The 17,318-nt window shown below is 38.7% G+C and overlaps 2 protein-coding genes across 5 annotated transcripts in view; both read left to right on the forward strand.

Annotated features, from left to right (window-relative positions):
* Nucleotides 1-10,644: 10,644 nt before the first annotated feature.
* Nucleotides 10,645-16,331, forward strand: LOC127806701 (uncharacterized). 2 transcript variants are annotated; one of them, XM_052344157.1, is made up of 10 exons: nt 10,645-10,853; nt 11,517-11,738; nt 11,833-12,037; nt 12,221-12,311; nt 12,403-12,548; nt 14,305-14,548; nt 14,645-14,749; nt 14,867-15,049; nt 15,172-15,376; nt 15,650-16,331. In XM_052344157.1, exons 2-10 carry the CDS (start codon nt 11,519-11,521, stop codon nt 16,135-16,137), a joined length of 1,887 nt encoding a protein of 628 aa, XP_052200117.1. In that variant the 5' UTR covers nt 10,645-10,853; nt 11,517-11,518; the 3' UTR covers nt 16,138-16,331. The 2 variants fall into 2 exon arrangements, with proteins under 2 accessions (XP_052200117.1, XP_052200116.1); XM_052344156.1 differs by lacking the exon at nt 10,645-10,853 and adding an exon at nt 11,085-11,216.
* A 167-nt stretch (nt 16,332-16,498) lies between these two features.
* Nucleotides 16,499-17,318, forward strand: part of LOC127806702 (uncharacterized) — a 100,590-nt gene continuing 99,770 nt past the window's right edge. For all 3 annotated transcript variants that reach the window (XR_008024488.1, XM_052344158.1, XM_052344160.1), the window contains exons 1-2: nt 16,499-16,875; nt 17,045-17,276. Coding sequence is in view for 2 of the 3 variants with exons in the window: in XM_052344158.1 (XP_052200118.1) it covers nt 17,048-17,276 (229 nt within the window). In the remaining variant the exon portion in view is untranslated. The remainder of the gene's footprint in view (nt 16,876-17,044; nt 17,277-17,318) is intronic.

Here is a 17,318-nt window from a genome sequence, read left to right on the forward strand (position 1 = left end):
ATTATATATAATAAATTTTTTTTTAATTTTGTCATGTTCAACGTAATATTTTATTAATTGAGATAGTAAATATAATTTTTTTTATTTTTTAATATTATTAATAATTAAAATTTTTGCGTGTTAATTATATAATTTTTAAGTAATAATTTAAGTTGATATATAATAAATAAGTAAATAATTTTAAAAATAAAATAAATATTTATAATAAAGAAAAAATAAAGTATTCATTTACACCAAAATTGGGTTAGATTTGGGGTAAAACTAATTTGGAGAAGACTGAAAGGGACGTTCGTTACCCACCAACGTCAACGTATGTGTGTGTGTATGTCACGTTAATTTATTTATTAAATAATGATAAAGTTAACGTACGGCAGGTTGCCGTACCCTATCCTCTGTCATGTCCCAAAGATTGCTTAATCACTCTTCCAATCCAATACTTACTTATTTTATCTCAATCAAATCAAATCAATTTGATTAATTAATGATTAATGGTCACGACATTCGTACGTGTATACAAGAAATTAAGATGCCACTCTTTCTATATTATTACTATATATATATATATATAATGACAAATTTCCATATAATAATAATTTTAACGTAAATTATAACTGTGAAATGTAACCCTTCTAGTATATTAATTAACAGTGTTTTTAAATAAAGAGGGACTAACTAGTCTGACTGACTATTAGCCAAAGAGAAAAATATATAACTCGATTTAGCAAAATAATAATAATAATAATAACAAATTTTAAAAGTCGACCAAGTCACTGTCGAACTGTTAGCCGACTGAATTCACGTAATTTGATCTATTCAAATTTAAGCTTTGCAATTAATGCTCAAAACAATAGCTAGCATTTTGAGTTTTTTTTTTTTTAGTTTAGCGATTTAATTAACAAACCCCCCCCCCCCCCCCCCCCCCCCCCCCCCCCCGGCAGGCTTCTTCAACCCAGCCTGCAGCCTTTTATTCGACCAGCTTCTTGTTCATCACTAATATTCCAACTTCTTAAGTATTATTCATCTACCTTAATTCGACCACTTTCTTCTCCGCTCCAACCCTCTCCATTAATCTTGTTAGCCCTCTCTCAATCATTAAGCTGTGAATTATTTTTTATTTTAGAAACATTGTAGACAGAATCTTTTTCAAGATTTATATGGGTGACATTGAAGAAGTCAACAACCGCTATTTCTCTCTCTTTTTAATTTGTATTTTCCTTTTGTTTTGAAGCTTTTGCCGATTTCCCTTTGTTTGTTGGAATCTGATTCTAAAGAAGACAGACAGCTTCTACGTGGGTGTCCATTACTCTCTCTCTGTATATAATAATAAGATTAATTAAGTTTAGCTAGTGTTCTTTTCCGTCCAAAAGAGGTGATCAAACAAAGGTCTTAAGGCAATAATAATTCGGAGGGGGGGGGGAGGGGTTGGTACCTGAAAACACTCTGATGCTAAAATAAGTAAGAATTCAAGATAATAGAGTTTTTGTTAAATCGAAAAGAACATTCCTTGACCGATGATTGTTTAGCTTATATAAGAAAGAAGGGGAGAGCTCTTTGTGTGTCACCAATTGTTGTAGGTGGCATAGGAGCTGAGCATCTCGGGGCAGTTGTGACATGTTTTGAGTGCAGAAATCTTGACATGGCGATGAGGAGATGGGGGATGCTGCAGAGCTGACGTTGATGGGATGGGTCTTAGGGACCGGGCCCAGTATTGAGTGAACGGGCTTATTGTTGGGCTAGGCCGAGGTGCTCTAACGTTCTTGCTTGCCTTGACCTTAGGTAGAGCTTGCTAGCTTTATGGGTTGTTGTCAAGGCATTGACAAGTAGTGCATGCAATCTCTAAACTCAAGGCGCCTATTCTGGAAGATTTGACGTCGTGGGCGGACAGGAAGCTGTCCCGCCATTTCAACTCAGGGTGTTCAATGCATGTTAGGCGACGTGATCTCTACAGGTGATTGACGACACTTGATCTTTGTCCATTAGATGTATCGTGCGGTGTTGATTCGTCATTAGGGATGAGCCTAGATCGCAATCGTTGAGCGATATCTATATAAAGACATATGTAGGGCGTTTTCCCGCTTCTCTATCCCACTTTTGCGTTTGCGTCTGATTTTCAAACCCTGGTTCTCCGAGAGCTTGATTAGTGGTTAATTTTGTAAAAATTTTGTTATAATTATACCCTTCTTTCGATCTTAAATATGGTTTAAATTAGATATTAATATATATTTTATGGTTATATGTAAATTTAAATTGAAAGATGAAATGAAATGAAGTTCTAAAGTAAATAATAATAATATATAAAATTATATATAATACATATATATCATTATATGCATGCATGTAATATATATATAATATAATCTAATATATATATGTGCCATGTGTAATACATATATATAAGATATAATTTATTAATAACATTAAATTATTTTTATTTTTTTTAGGCATGAAGAATTCAAGCCCATGAAGACTTAAAGTCCATGAAGAATTCAAGTCCATGAAGAAATCAAAGCCATGGAGAAATCAAGTCCATGAAGAAATTAAGCCCATGAAAAATTAAAATCCATGAAGAATTCAAGCCCATGAAGAATTAAGGCCCAATTTGAGCAACCCATGGAAGATATTATTTGGAGAAGGCCCAAGGATTATTTTTAATCCTAATGAAGATTAAAAACCAATTTATAGAAATCTATTTTTATTTTTTATGTGAGAGCTTTATTAGGTGTGTTTTTTAGCTAAAATCCATTTAACTATTAGGTGGATATTATAGCTAAAATCCATTTAACTTTATGAATGTTTTATTAGGTATGTATTTTAGCTAAAATCCATTTAATATTAGGTGTGTATTATAGCTAAAATCCATTTAACTTTAAGTGTGTGAGTGCCCATTAGATATAATTATGTCTAGTTGAATAATTGAAATTGTGTGGTTTGTATTGCATCTTGTGGCCTATAAATAGATCACTTGATTGCATTTGTAAGTGTGATTATTATTCTTGAATAAAAGTTTAGTTGTTTCCTTATAATTCTCTCTTTGAGAATTGTTCTTGTTCTTTCTCATTTTCTTTAGTACTTTCTCTTATAATCTTATTTTTTTTTCTTTCTTCTTTTAAATTCTTATGTCATTTATTATTACTTTATTATTCACCGCCTAAATGGCCGGTTAATTTGTGCCTTTAAATTTCTGTAATTTTAATTTTTGTCATTTAATTATTCACCGCCTAAATGGCTGGTTAGTTTATGCCTTTAAATTTCTGCAATTTTAATTCTTGTCATTTAATTATCCACCGCCTAAATGGCCGGTTAGTTTATGCTTTTAAATTTCTTATCATTTAAATTCTGTTATTTAAATTACGTCATTTAAATTTCTGTCAATTAACTTTCAAATAAAAATGAGTAGTTAAATCTAATCTTGGGTTAAGGTAAGGACAGTGTCCAATGCCAATGATTCCCAAAGAAAGTTGCGCTTTAAATAAGTAACATTAATTTAAATTTCAGTATGAGTGTGTATTAATTATTAAAAAATTATTAGGTTTGGATTGGAGCGTAAGCCTAACTTAGAGCTTTCATGCCATGTATGAGAGTTACTAGAACTGGAAACGCTATCATACCTAAACCCAGATGATTAATTTAGTTGTTTTGTGTATTAATTGCAATTGGATTTATGGTGGTTGCTTAAATTAGAATCTCGCATATCATGTATGGGGATTGCTTAATCTAGAACTATCATCATCTCTAATTGCATTTAATAACAAACCTTCATATCTGAAATTAAATTAATGTTGCTAATTTTTTATGCTAAAATTTGGGAATCAACGGGTTGGTACTGAAATTGTCTTAACTCAAGCACTATCCAAATTCATATTTTTACGTTTAATGTTTATTTCAATTTCTGCCTTACTTTATTTTCTAGTATCTGTTGTCTAAAAAAAACTCATAAAAAAACATTGTTTCCAATTTGTCCAAATGCGTGTGCGTGTGTGTGACATTCTTTTTCTTTTTCCATAAATAAATCTCTCAGTGGACGACCTGGATTCATCCAGAAAATATAAATTTAAATTTGGACTACAACTGCACTCGTACACTGGCGAGTATAAACCTCTCACTAAAATAAAACAAATATAAAAGTTTTATTATGATTTGTTCTTATTATGTTTTAATTGCAAGGTGAGAGTGCAGCCAGAGTTTTTGCGTTTTTCCTGTCTTTGATTGCTCTTGTGCTTTTGGTTTGGGCAAAGTTCTCATTTCACCCTTCTTTTACAGATTTCATTTGCTCCACGGGTAACTCCATGGACCTGATTCTTTTGATTCTTCTCCCTTTTGTTCTTTTTTGTCATTTTTTGCTAGTTAGCGAGTGTTATGGCTAGTTCAGGGAGCAAATTCGGGAAGGGAGTGATTCTATGATTATCGTGGGAGAGTTCTTGGCTAGGAATCCGATGCCTATGCATAGGGCTAGTTGTCGGGCTTTGCCGGTTGAGCTTAGGGGAATGATTCAACATATATATCGGGGTATTCGAAACGTAGTTCGAAGTAGGCACGAGGTATTAACTTTTGATAGTTCTGTTTTCTCTGCTTCTCCCGAGGATAGTGTAGGTGCTACATCCATGGTTGGGTCACCTTCAAGTTTGCTTTCTGGTGCGAGTGGTGATTATAGATGGGTGAGTGAGGACATAGCTAGGGTTGCCTTGATATACAGCTTCCCGAGTAGTGTTACCATGCTGAGGTTGCATATCTCTTTATCAGCGACTAGGGACGAGGGTCTGTCTGAGTTCTGACCTTATGGGGAAAATGAGCTAGTTTTCTTGGTCGTGGACTTGGGGTTTATCTTTGTGTAAGAGATGTTTTCATGTGTCTTCGTCTTTGACTCCCATTTATCAAATGCTCGGTGTTGGCGATGTTGAATGTTGCCCTAACCCAACTGCACCTAAACAGTTGGGCCTTCGTGAGGGCCTTTGAAGTGTTGTTGAGCTTTTTGGGTTGGAAAACGAGCATAGGGGTCTTCTTTGCTTTCTTTCAATCGAAGGGAGTTAGCTAGGGTGGCTAGGTTTCTTTGAGTGGGCTTCCGAGGAAGAAATTGTTGAAGGCTTTCGACAGCTCTTACAAGAACTTTAAGGCCGGTTACTTCAAAGTGGTTTCTCGACAGGATGAGCTTTCTTTCTTCTTGAACAAGAATGCGACCGTCAGATTCCTTTTGTGTTGGAGAAAGGAGCCGTTCTCCATTACGAGAGTGGAATAACAGAGTTTGATCTCAAAGGACTAGCTGACTGTGGATCTCCTTGAGGATTGCCCAGTATTAGAGAGCTCGGTCCTTATCAAGTATAGGAATGACCAAGATGGTCTGGACATTGATATGGGTTGATTTTTATCATGTCTTTCTTTCTTGGTTACCTTTTGCTATTACTTATACTGCTTGTTTTCTGTTTAAGGCCAGATGGCCACTAAGATGACTGTTAAGGAGGTGAGACAGCGTGCACTCCGTAAGGGGGTGTTGAGCTGAGCTCCGGGTCAACCTGCAAGGTCGCCGAGAAGGCCCCTACCTTAAAGAGAGGTGCCTAATCGTCCAAGGCCCCCACGTTGACCAAGGGTCTTGTGCCGACACCTCAATTGGCTTTGCAACATGCTTCTTCGAAATACTTGGTCCCCTAATAGGCCTAGGAGCAAATCAACGTCAAAGAGACTCCATTGTAGTGGAAGCGACCTAGAATTGCTCGGGAAAAGGAGTCTGGGCCATCTAGGGCCTCGAGCTCTACTGTCGATCAGTCATCGGGTGCGGGCTAACTTCTATTGAGGCTTCACATATAGGGTTGTGATAACGTCGAGGCCAAATAGAAAAGCCTTTGGAGCAAGGATTTTAGCCTCGGGGCCTTTGTTGACGGGCATCTATGCCTCCCAGTTGGCCGGCAAAGAGAGTTGGACCTTGGGATTGGGGGGTTGTGCCACTGGGCTGAGATGCAGTCACTCTGTCTCACCAGCGTCTACCGAACACTAGATTTAGAGTGTTTGGCCCAGTCGAAGAGGGGCTGTGAAAGGGGGTCACAGAGATGGAGGATCTGGCTTTCCAGGATGAAAACCACTCCAAGAAGTTGTTGCAACAGCAGGAACGAGGCTTGGAGGAGCTGACAGTGCTAAATGGGGAGGCCCATGCTACCAAAACTGCTACCTTGGAAAGAGCAAAAAAGGTGGCCAAGCTAATGGCTGACCTTGCAACCTGTCCTCCAAGTCGACCAGGCGAAGCTCAAGGTTGCTTGATGGAAAAGTGAGGCAGTCAATGCAAAAGTCTTGGTTGAGAGCTTGAAGGATGATGTCGTTGACCAATTTCTGGAGGGTTTTGCGAAGGTTTTGTTCGAAGTTCAGGTGTTCTTTCCTGAGGTGGACTTCTTAGCCTATGGTGCCTTCAAAGAGGTCGTGGCTGGTTAGCTTGTCGATTTTCCTTTAGCAAATCCAGTTTTCCAAGCTGAGGTGTTGGCGAAGATGCTAGAGGGCGAGGAAGATTGTCCTATAGAGGACGCCCAATTAGTCCGATGAGCCCATGGTTGCTTTTAAGTTCACTTTTGGAGTGATTGTTGAGCTCGTATTTGAGCTTGCACTGGACTTGTCGGACCTTACCTATTTTTTTTTTCTTTCTTTTTTGCAATAGATTTGTATAGTGTAGGTCGTCATATCTTCTGTAATTTTGACTCTTCATGAATTTAAAGGACATTTTTGCTCGACTATTTGTATTGTTTATTGTAGTATAAGTTGGTATGTCTTCTATAATTTTGACTCTTAGATGAAATTAAATGATATTTTTTCTCGGCTATTTGTACTGTTTGTTGTAGTGTAGGTCGGCATGTCTTTTGTAATTTTGACTCTTGATGAAATTAAAGGACCTTTTTGCTAAGCTATTTGTTGTGCATAATTCATTTTGTATGTCAGTTTTATTGTGCATAGTATATTTTGTTTCCACTGTTGCCTCATATTTTACTTTCAACACTAGGTTAGGTGAGTGTGTTTGCTTCAAAGGGATTTGAGGAGGTTAGGATGAACGGAAATCCCCCACTGGGATTGACCTGGGCGCTTAGGGGTGGACTAACTGAGCTTGTCTGACCCAGGGCACTACTTTGGAGACCAGGATGACTCAAGATCCACCCAAGGCACAACTTAGGGGTGGATTGATTGAGCCTGTCTGACCCAGGGCACGACTTTGGAGATTGGGATGACCTAAGATTCACCCGCTGGGATTTAGTCGGGTGCTTAGAGGTGGATTGACCGAGCTTGTCTAACCTAGGGCATAACTTTGTAGAATGGGATGAGCTTAGAGCAACCATATATAATAAGAAAAGACGAACATAATTCTCAATTTTATTGATATCGTGTGATGCGCCAGCGTGTAGTTGGATAATACATAATAAGCTAATAGTGGCATAATTACTGAAACAATGAACACTGAAATGAGTTAAAGACATGAAATCGGGCTTGGACCTGTGTTGGCATAAATATGGACATAACGAATCCAATAAATCAATAAATAATGCAAAAACGAATTTGAGATGACCACTTAGCTATAATATTTCTGCAGACTGGCTGCGTTCCATGCCCGGTGGTAAGGGTTGCCTTGAGAGCTTAGCCAGGTGGTATGCTTTGTTGCTAAGGTTGTGGGTGACTTGGTAGGAGCCCTCATAGTTAGCGTCAAGCTTCATTTTTTCGAGTTGTTGCCTTGCTGTTTCGACATTCCTTAAGACTAGGTCCTCTTTTTGGAAGCTTCAGGGTATGACCTTTGTGTTGTATTTTTAGGCTGCTCTTAGCTTAGCGGCTTGTTCTTAGATGTGGCATACCTCTTGGATAAGGTCAAGGTCGACCCTTCACTTGGCTTCGTTGGTGTTTTCCTGGAAGTGATGTCTTCAAGGACTCGGTTCTTTAATCTTTACTAGAATCATGGCTTCAGCTCCATAGGTGAGCTTGAAAGGGTTTCCATTGTCAAAGATTGTGCCGTGGTGTGATATGACCATAACACAATCGAGAGCTTTTTTGCCCATGCTTATTTGGCTTGATCGAGCTGTTTCTTGAGCCCGATGAGGATGCCCTTGTTAACAGCTTCAACTTGTCCATTAGTTTGAGGGTGCTTGACCAAGGTGAAAATCTAGTGGATGCCGGGCTCCTTACATAATTTTTGGAGTTTCTTGTTAGTGAACTAAGTACCATTGTTTGAGATAAGTACTCTGGGTATGCCATATCTGCAAATGGTATTCTTCTAGAAAAACTTCCTGACCTTTTCAACAATAATATTGGCCGGGGGCTCAAGTTTAATCCACTTGGTGAAGTAGTCGATGGCTACGATGATAAGCTTGAGTTGTCTAGGGGCGGTCGAGAAAGGTTGGAGTAGGTCTATCCCCCACTTGTAGAAAGGTCACGAGGTGTTTATGTTGTGTAACTCTTATAGGGGGGAATGGTGTTCATTTGCAAATTTTGGGCACTTTTTGCATCTCCGCACGTGTTCCAGTGAGTCACTTCTTATGGTTAGTTAATAGTAGTTGGCTCTCAAAATCTTTACTGCTAGGGACTGACCTCCCATATGGCTTCCACAGACTCCTTCGTGTACCTCGACCATGATGTAGGTGGATTGGTTGTTATCCACAAATTTTAGGAGTGGTATCGTAAGGCGTCTTCTGTAAAACTAGTTCTTGACCAAGACATAGAAGCAAACCAATCTTCTCAGCTTCCTAGCCTCCTCGGGGTTAGCGGGTAGCACCCCATTTTCTAGGAACTGGATGATGGGGAATTCTTAGAAATCGAGGTCTGTCTCTATGGCTTATACATCAGCCAGGTTGATGGTAGGTGAGTCCAGAGTCTCTTGTGTACTAGACTGGTTATTCCTTGATTTCTTAGTACTGGTGAGGTTCGAAAGTCAGTCAGCTCTTGAGTTCTGCTCCTATGGAATGTACTTGAGGTAGAAGGATTTGAACGCTTCAACCAAGGTTTTGACTTTACTGAGGTACTGGCCGAGCTGAAGACCATTTGTCTGGAATTCGCCTTTCATTTGATTTGTCACCAACTGGGAGTCGCTTTTTGAGATCAACTAAGTGACTTTTATTTCTGATGCCAAATTTAGCTTGGCTATAAGGGCTTTATACTTAGCTTAGTTGTTGCTTGTTTTGAAGCTGAAGTGGAGGGGTTATTCAATCAACAGCCCATCTGGTTCTTCCAGGATGATGTCGAGCCCGTTTCTCTTGATATTGTAAGTTTCATCCACAAACAAGATCCAAGGATTACTATTTGAAGTTTGGGGAAGAGAAGATAATTCAACACAGAAGTCGAACAGTGCTTGGGATTTGATGTATTTGCGGGATTGATACTGTATGCCGAATTCAAAAAGTTCAACTGACCATGCGATCATTCTGTTGGAGAGTTCTAGCTTTTGGAGCACTTGTCAGATCGGTTGGTCGGTTTGGACCGTAATCTGGTAGCTATGGAAATATAACCTGAGCTTCTGGGCCACTGTCACCAAGGCAAGGGCCAATTTTTCTATCTTCTAATACCGAACTTCGAGTCCTTACTAAACTCAACTGATAAAGTATATTGGTCATTGTACCTTGCCATCTTTTTTACCATATTGGTCATTGTACCCTACCATCTTTAAGATGTAGTGACAGTCGGCGAGGTGAGGCGACGATGGCGACGAGGCGAGGGTACCGACAAGGCGACGACCATGAAAGGGAGACAAGCGAGCAAAGAGAGTGCAAATTTATAAAATGGGTAGGGTAATTTTATCTTTTTGCTCCTTTTTAATAATTCGATAGATAAAGTTCATCAAGCATTTTCTAAAGAGAGAGAAAGAGAGAGAGAGGCGGAACGGCGGGCGGACAGCCGTTATTATGAAGGGACCCTGTCCTTGTCACCTTCTTTATTCTAAGGAAATTAATGTGACTTTTACTCTAACTTGTGACAGTTTTTATCATATTCTCTATATATATTGAATAATATTAATATAAGTATTCAAATAGCATTTGTCTTGGACATTGTTTATTCATGCGTAGCATAGTCAGGAAAGGCATGCGGATTTGGTTTTGGATGCCAGTGTGGATCACTTCAGGAAAAAAGATTAATGATAGACCACCACGACCATCATGCTCATAATAACAATAACAATATTCATACTGGAATTAGTGGGCTCTGTTTGTTTCTAGCTAGCAAAAGGGTATATTTGGCATTTCCAGCCCCCCACTATTACTATTCTGAGGGACGACCATCATGATCGACACTCAGATTTTTTTTTTGTTATTTTGATTGATTATACTCTTAAATTTAAATTTAATTTTTTTATATATTAATTTAAAATATACAAATTTAGAGATGCGATTAAAATAATAAAAAAATTAAACTTGATTGAGGTGGTCATGAATTGATTGGTAAAACCTTTTAATTACATTATATTATTATAAAATTAACATTTTTAAGCTTAAAAGCTATAAAAATCTTATAATAAACGATTGATGAGATATGTGTTAGTGCTCCAGTTGGTGTTGGCGTGACGCCTCGGAAGCTTAATTTCAAATTTAAATGGATTGGATTGAATCGAGTTTATTGCGCTTGTTAATCTCGTCTTTGACGCTCTTCTGGTACGGATATCATGTGCTCAGCTCCATCGACGCCGCTGCACCTGCAAACTCTTTAGCTGCTCTGATGCCATCTGATCGACCAGTGTGGCGTGATCAAGCAGATAGATAGATCGCAGTGCTGGAACCAAATGGATATCAAAATCCCTAAAATAGCTCCGTCGGCTCTATAAATGGTGACATATCCTCAGAGCTTCTCTTCCATCCCTCTCTCTCTCTCTCTCTGAAGCAAGGGCACAACGCCTTCACTTCTTCTTTTTCTAGGTAAGCTCTCACTTTCCTGCCTGCTTTTGCATTATCTTTTTCTCTGCTTTGCTTGTAATGGAGTCTTTCTAAGCTCCCAGTCCAGAGCTTCCTTCCCACTACTTCACTTGCCCGAGAATGTTGGCTTCTTCAACTTTACTTTTGCAGTAACTTTTGTTTTTAGCTTCATTAGCTGCTTCATAATGTGCTTCTGTGCCTGATCACGCCGATGTTTTCTTCCGCTCCCTTAATGGCTAGGTTGAACCGTAATGCCAGAGTGCTATCTGCTAACAATCCGGATGTTTAGGCAATGCTGATCTTTTTCCATGTATCTCGCTGTATTTAACTGCACGATAATATGCTTCGTCAATGCCGTTCTTTCGAGTACATTCTTAGCTGATGATCTTTTAGATCTTTTATCTTCTTTCTCCTATTCAGTTTGAAATTGATTATTTTCAGATTTTCTTTCGATTACTCATTCCTACAGATAATAGTTTTACTCACCAGACCAATCGCCTGTAGCATATGCCAATGTCACCGTTTTGACTTCTTTTTAGCTTTTATTTTCTGGCGAGATCACTTGTAGCTTAGATCTTCAAAGCTGAATAGATGTACCTGAAAACTATACTAGCGATCTGATCAACATTGATATTCTTTTAACATAACAAGTTTTTTTGGGACCAGAAATGGCGAGAATCTCCGTTTCTCTTTTGGGGATTCTGGTCATATGTTTCTGGGCAGCCGTTGCAGAAGCAGAATACTTGAAGTATAAAGATCCGAAGCAGCCAATCAATGTTCGGATTAAGGACCTGTTAAGTCGTATGACTCTAGAGGAGAAGATTGGCCAAATGTCTCAGATTGAGAGGAAGGTTGCTTCAGCTGAAGCGATGAAGAAGTACTTTATCGGTAGACATTATTTCCAATCTTTATTCTATGAATTTAGGTAGGTCGTATATGTGATTAGTCTGTGAATAGTTCTTATTGTGCTGAGTTTGGTCAGGGAGTGTTTTGAGTGGTGGAGGGAGTGTTCCGGCAGAAAAGGCATCTGCGCAGACCTGGATTAAGATGGCAAATGATATCCAAAAAGGTGCACTATCAACCCGTCTTGGGATCCCAATGATTTATGGAATTGATGCTGTCCATGGTCACAATAATGTCTACAAAGCAACAATTTTTCCACACAATGTTGGTCTTGGAGCTACAAGGCAAGCAAATTTACATGCTAATGTGTCCATATGGTTTTTTTTTTTGTGTAATAACAAGCTATTCCTTGCATTGCATCAATGGCAGGATTTGGGTCCACCTATGAGCTTACTTATGATGGATAGTGTTTTAAATTCGTGAGGTCTGACTTTTATGTTCCAATCTATTTTTTTTTTTCCAACCAGGGATCCTCAATTAGTCAAGAAAATTGGAGCTGCCACAGCTCTTGAAGTCCGGGCTACCGGCCTCCAGTATGCTTTTGCGCCATGTATCGCGGTAGCTAAGTCAAAATTTAAGCATGTGCTAGTCAAAGTTTAAGCATGTTGTTGAAAACAGGATTGATTCGAACTAATTGCCTGTATGACAGGTTTGTAGAGATCCAAGATGGGGTAGATGCTATGAAAGCTACAGCGAAGATCACAGGATTGTTCAAGCAATGACTGAGATCATACCTGGATTACAAGGAGATATCCCTGCTAATTCTCCAAAGGGTGTTCCCTATGTGTCTGGCAAGTAAGAGTTCTTTTGGCAGATTTAATTACTATTATCTCTCATTCCTAGATTAAGGCAATTGCTTGCCCTGTGGTCTATGAACTGTAGAACCTATAAGGTTTACGTACTATGCATGTGAAGTAATGGCCAGATAACATCAAACCAAAAGAATGTGATTGTGTGAAGAAGTCCCAAGGCTTTTTCATAACATGGGCTTTTGTGAAATACTTAGCCATCCAGATCTCTGGGATATTCTGAAATTATAAAAGCATGCATAGATAACTTGCATGATAACTAGTGTTGGTTTCCTGGAGGATTTGCCCATAAGATCTAGAAGTGGTTCAGAACATTTTCTTGTATAAGATGGTAGTGTGTTGCTTGTTGGGTTCTGGTTTGTGTCTAGCATGTGACGTGCTTCCAATTTTATCACTTGTGATCATGTCCTTCCAAGATTTGAGCTTATCAAGAAATACAATAATGTCGATGATTCTGGTGCTCTGTTTCTAGGTATGTGTGGGAGCCACACGGACCTGAGAGTGGGGAAAATCTTGAAAAGTATACATTTAGAGCATAGTGTTTGTAAATATGTTTCAAAATTACCCCCGACATGTAGGTCAATTTGGAAAAAAAGGTCATAAAGTAACTAAATAGAATTTTAATCTTCTTTAGTCTTTTTTCAACTTTACGATGCTTTTTATTTATTTATTTATTTTTCAGTAGATAGCAGCTGTTTGGAAACTTGAAATTGTACAAAGAATAAAAACAAGAGAAAGGATAGAGTAAAAAAAAAGGAAGAAAAGTAATGATAAAAACATTAAAACACAGAAAATTGTTCAAACATGAAGCAAAGTTTTTTTTCCCCTCAAAAACTTTATCTAGTGGTCAAGATGGTGAAAAAAGTTTTCAAAAACCTACCGAGTTATGATGAACTTAGAATATCTTTTTGCAGATTCTTAAACAAAGATTAAAAAAAAAACAATAGACGCACATATATAAAGAAGAGATTTTGACAATTTTTCCATTTTAGTTTTCAAAAGAAAAAATGTAATAAAAAATTTGTTCCTCTTAGATTAATGAGTGTGGTAATTGGTTAGTATAATCCTTGTGGGGCTAATATACTGGGATATTATGTGAAAAAAGATTGCCCCCACTGGATGTTGATCTTGGCTCTGCCACTCTTCTGGGTCTCATTTTCTAAAGAGAAAAATGTGAATAACTGTGTCTTCTTAATATGTGTAATAACTTTTCTGATAGGTATAAAAGTTTCTTCTAAATGATAGATAAGTTTGATATTCTAGTCATGTGAAAGCTACTTTCTTGACTTTTATCTTTGGTTGAGGACTTAAATGGTGCGGACCACCCATTACATTTGATATACAAATGATTCGAGATGAAGAAAAGCAACATAACAATCAAAATCCAGAAAAACGAAAAACATAAATGGGAAAAAGAAAAAACAAATGCGCAGCTATTATGTTTTGATTGATGTTTCGTCTTTGTATGCTATTCTGTCTTGCTTGTAAGATTTAACTATGGGGGAAGTGATAACTTTATTGCTTTTGATGTACTCTACTTGACTATGATGGAGTGAAACTAATCTTTAGCGAAAGAATTAGAGGAAGATCAAGAAAACTTGGTGAGAGACTCGTAGAAATGATTGGCGAGCAAGAGTTAATGTAGCCAACTCCACATAGTAGGTCTAAGGCTTGATATGTTATTGTTGCACACTTTTAACTGAATCTTCTGTTAAACTTATTTTTGACGGTCATCTTTGTAGAACAAAGGTTGCAGCTTGTGCTAAGCACTATGTGGGTGATGGTGGAACAACCAAAGGCATCAATGAGAATAACACCCTCATAAACAGGCATGGATTGCTAAGCATCCATATGCCTGGATACTACAATGCAATTATCAAGGGCGTATCAACCGTGATGGTCTCCTACTCGAGCTGGAATGGGATAAAAATGCATGCCAACAAAGAGCTTGTCACTGATTTCCTTAAGAACAAATTGCGATTTAGGGTAAATCTATGTACAAATAAAAACTGTGGTGGTGCTCTGTACCATGTATCGAGCAAAAGTAACTAATATCAAGTATGAATCAATGAATTATTTCAGGGTTTTGTCATATCAGATTGGCAGGGTATTGATCGGATCACTAGTCCACCTCATGCTAACTATACATATTCCATTCTCGCAGGAGTCAGCGCTGGCATTGACATGGTAACGTATATCTTTGTTTATCTTCTTAATGTATTTGAACTGCGGAAATTGAACATGGCAGCATTTTATTCAAATTGTAATATGATAATATCTACTCTTTGCTGTGGCATGTTGCAGATCATGATTCCTGAGGTCTATACTGAATTCATTGATGATCTGACATCCTTGGTAAAGAATAATTTCATTCCCATGAGCCGAATTGATGATGCAGTGAAGCGGATCTTGCGTGTGAAGTTTACAATGGGTCTATTTGAAAACCCATATGCTGATGATAGCCTTGTAGACCAGCTAGGAAGCCAGGTCAGTCAGTATGTTACTTGATTTTGGGAAGTTCTTTTCGGGAAAACAATAGAACAATTGTCATTGCAATTGTGGTTATAAGAAAAAGAACATTCTTATTTTTTAAATTGTTACTTCGACAGGAGCACAGAGAATTGGCAAGGGAAGCTGTGAGAAAAAGTCTTGTACTGCTGAAGAATGGTGAATCAGCGGACGAGCCAGTGCTACCTCTTCCTAAGAAGGCATCAAAAATACTTGTTGCAGGAAGCCATGCAGACAATCTTGGTTATCAGTGTGGTGGGTGGACAATTACATGGCAGGGACTTGGTGGAAATGATCTCACAACTGGTATGTCAACAATAACATGCACATTTCACAGACCTCGTAAATTTTCTGGAGGAGGATCGATTGTTTAGTATAGTCAACGGAAAAGATTTGATATAAGAGCGGTATAATAGTAAAAGCCACAACAGCACAGAATAGTGAACGGAAAATATTTGATATTTTATGGTCATGGGAGTTAGTTTTGAATGGTGTGCTTCCTCCACTCGCAGATTGCTGCCCTAGTAGAGGGCTCATGTTCATTTCGTAAAAGATGACAAGGTACTTTTTCATGTGCAGGCACCACAATCCTCACTGCCATAAAAAATACGGTTGATCCCTCAACTGATGTGGTGTACAAAGAGAACCCTGATACTGAATTCGTGAAGTCAGGTGAATTCTCCTATGCCATTGTTGTAGTAGGAGAACCACCGTACGCAGAGACATTTGGGGACAGCATGAATTTGACAATACTTGAACCTGGCCCCAGCACCATCACAAGCGTATGCGTGGCTGTGAAATGCGTCGTTGTCCTCGTAACCGGCCGACCTGTTGTAATTCAACCCCATGTTTCGTCGTTGGACGCACTTGTTGCTGCTTGGCTTCCGGGAAGTGAAGGCCAAGGCGTGGCCGATGTTCTCTTCGGTAATTTTGGTTTCACTGGCAAGCTTGCTCGGACTTGGTTCAAAACTGTGGATCAGCTCCCCATGAATGTTGGAGATCCGCACTATGACCCTCTCTTCCCATTTGGATTTGGACTCACCACGGAACCTAGCAAGGCCGCATAGGGGAGTAGTAATCGTAGGTGGAGATTTAGGTAGCCTCGTGTGCATTTTTAGCACTTAATTCATCGTTTTGTCAAAAAAAAAAAAAATGTAATAATCCCCGCCTCAGTGGGATTTTGTTATGTCGGTGAAAACTTGTTAATTGGGAAGGTCATATATGTTTTATAATTCCATGAATTTGGGAATTTGCGTTTTAATATATGAGTCTAAATTTAGAGTTTGGCCAGTTCTGTTGTGGATGCAGAACAAACAGTGCTGCCCATAAAAGCATCCGGAGGCTGGAGCGGCCTCTTTTTATATTTATCCATCTGCTTTAGATCCAAAGTTGCACTTTGGATATTATATATAGATGGTTGGAGAGGGATTGGTGCAGGTGGAGTTGGAGTGAGTTATCATGAAAATGATCATAGTTTATGTGTTACCCAACCTCCATTTGCCGCCGCATCCTAGTAATATCTACGTAGACAGAGTAATAATAATAATAATAATAATAATAATAATAATAATAATAATATTTAGACATGGCCACCACCAGGAGGAGCATTGGCATGTTCTCTCCGGAATTGCACATGCAACAGAGAATCCCCTACACGGCCATGTGGCCATGAAGAAAACTGAGAGTTGTTATCTATAAAACACCGCCTCTCTGTCCTCCTCTTAAAAGCCTCTGGCTGGCTCTCCCAGCAAAGTCAGCAAATTCTACAACTACAAGCATATTCTGGGGTTCCCGTTTTCTCTCGGGTAAGTTTGTTTCATTTTTGTTTGTTTTGTCCTAGAGGTCACTGCCACTGAGAGTCTCTTCTTGTTAGTAAAGCCCATTCCTTTTTATGTCTTTATTTATTTACTTATTCTCCACCCAACCCAATCCAATCCAATCCGACGTTTTGCTTCTTGGGTGGTAACATTGCAGAAAATGTGTATGCCTACTTCCGTGGCTTTGATGTGGATTCTGGCACTCTTGTGGTGCTCGGGATTGGGGGCACGGGGAGAATACATGATGAAATACAAAGACCCTAAACAGCCCCTGAATGCGCGAATCAAGGACCTCATGAACCGAATGACTTTGAAGGAGAAGATTGGCCAAATGGTGCAGATTGAGCGCAGTGTTGCATCTGCCAAGCTCATGAAGCACCACTTCATTGGTAAACCCAGCCTCTCTTGCCCTTCTTTTTGTATTTTGATCT

The sequence above is a fragment of the Diospyros lotus genome, chromosome 7 (genome assembly GCF_014633365.1).
Source record: "Diospyros lotus cultivar Yz01 chromosome 7, ASM1463336v1, whole genome shotgun sequence".
Taxonomy (NCBI): domain Eukaryota; kingdom Viridiplantae; phylum Streptophyta; class Magnoliopsida; order Ericales; family Ebenaceae; genus Diospyros; species Diospyros lotus.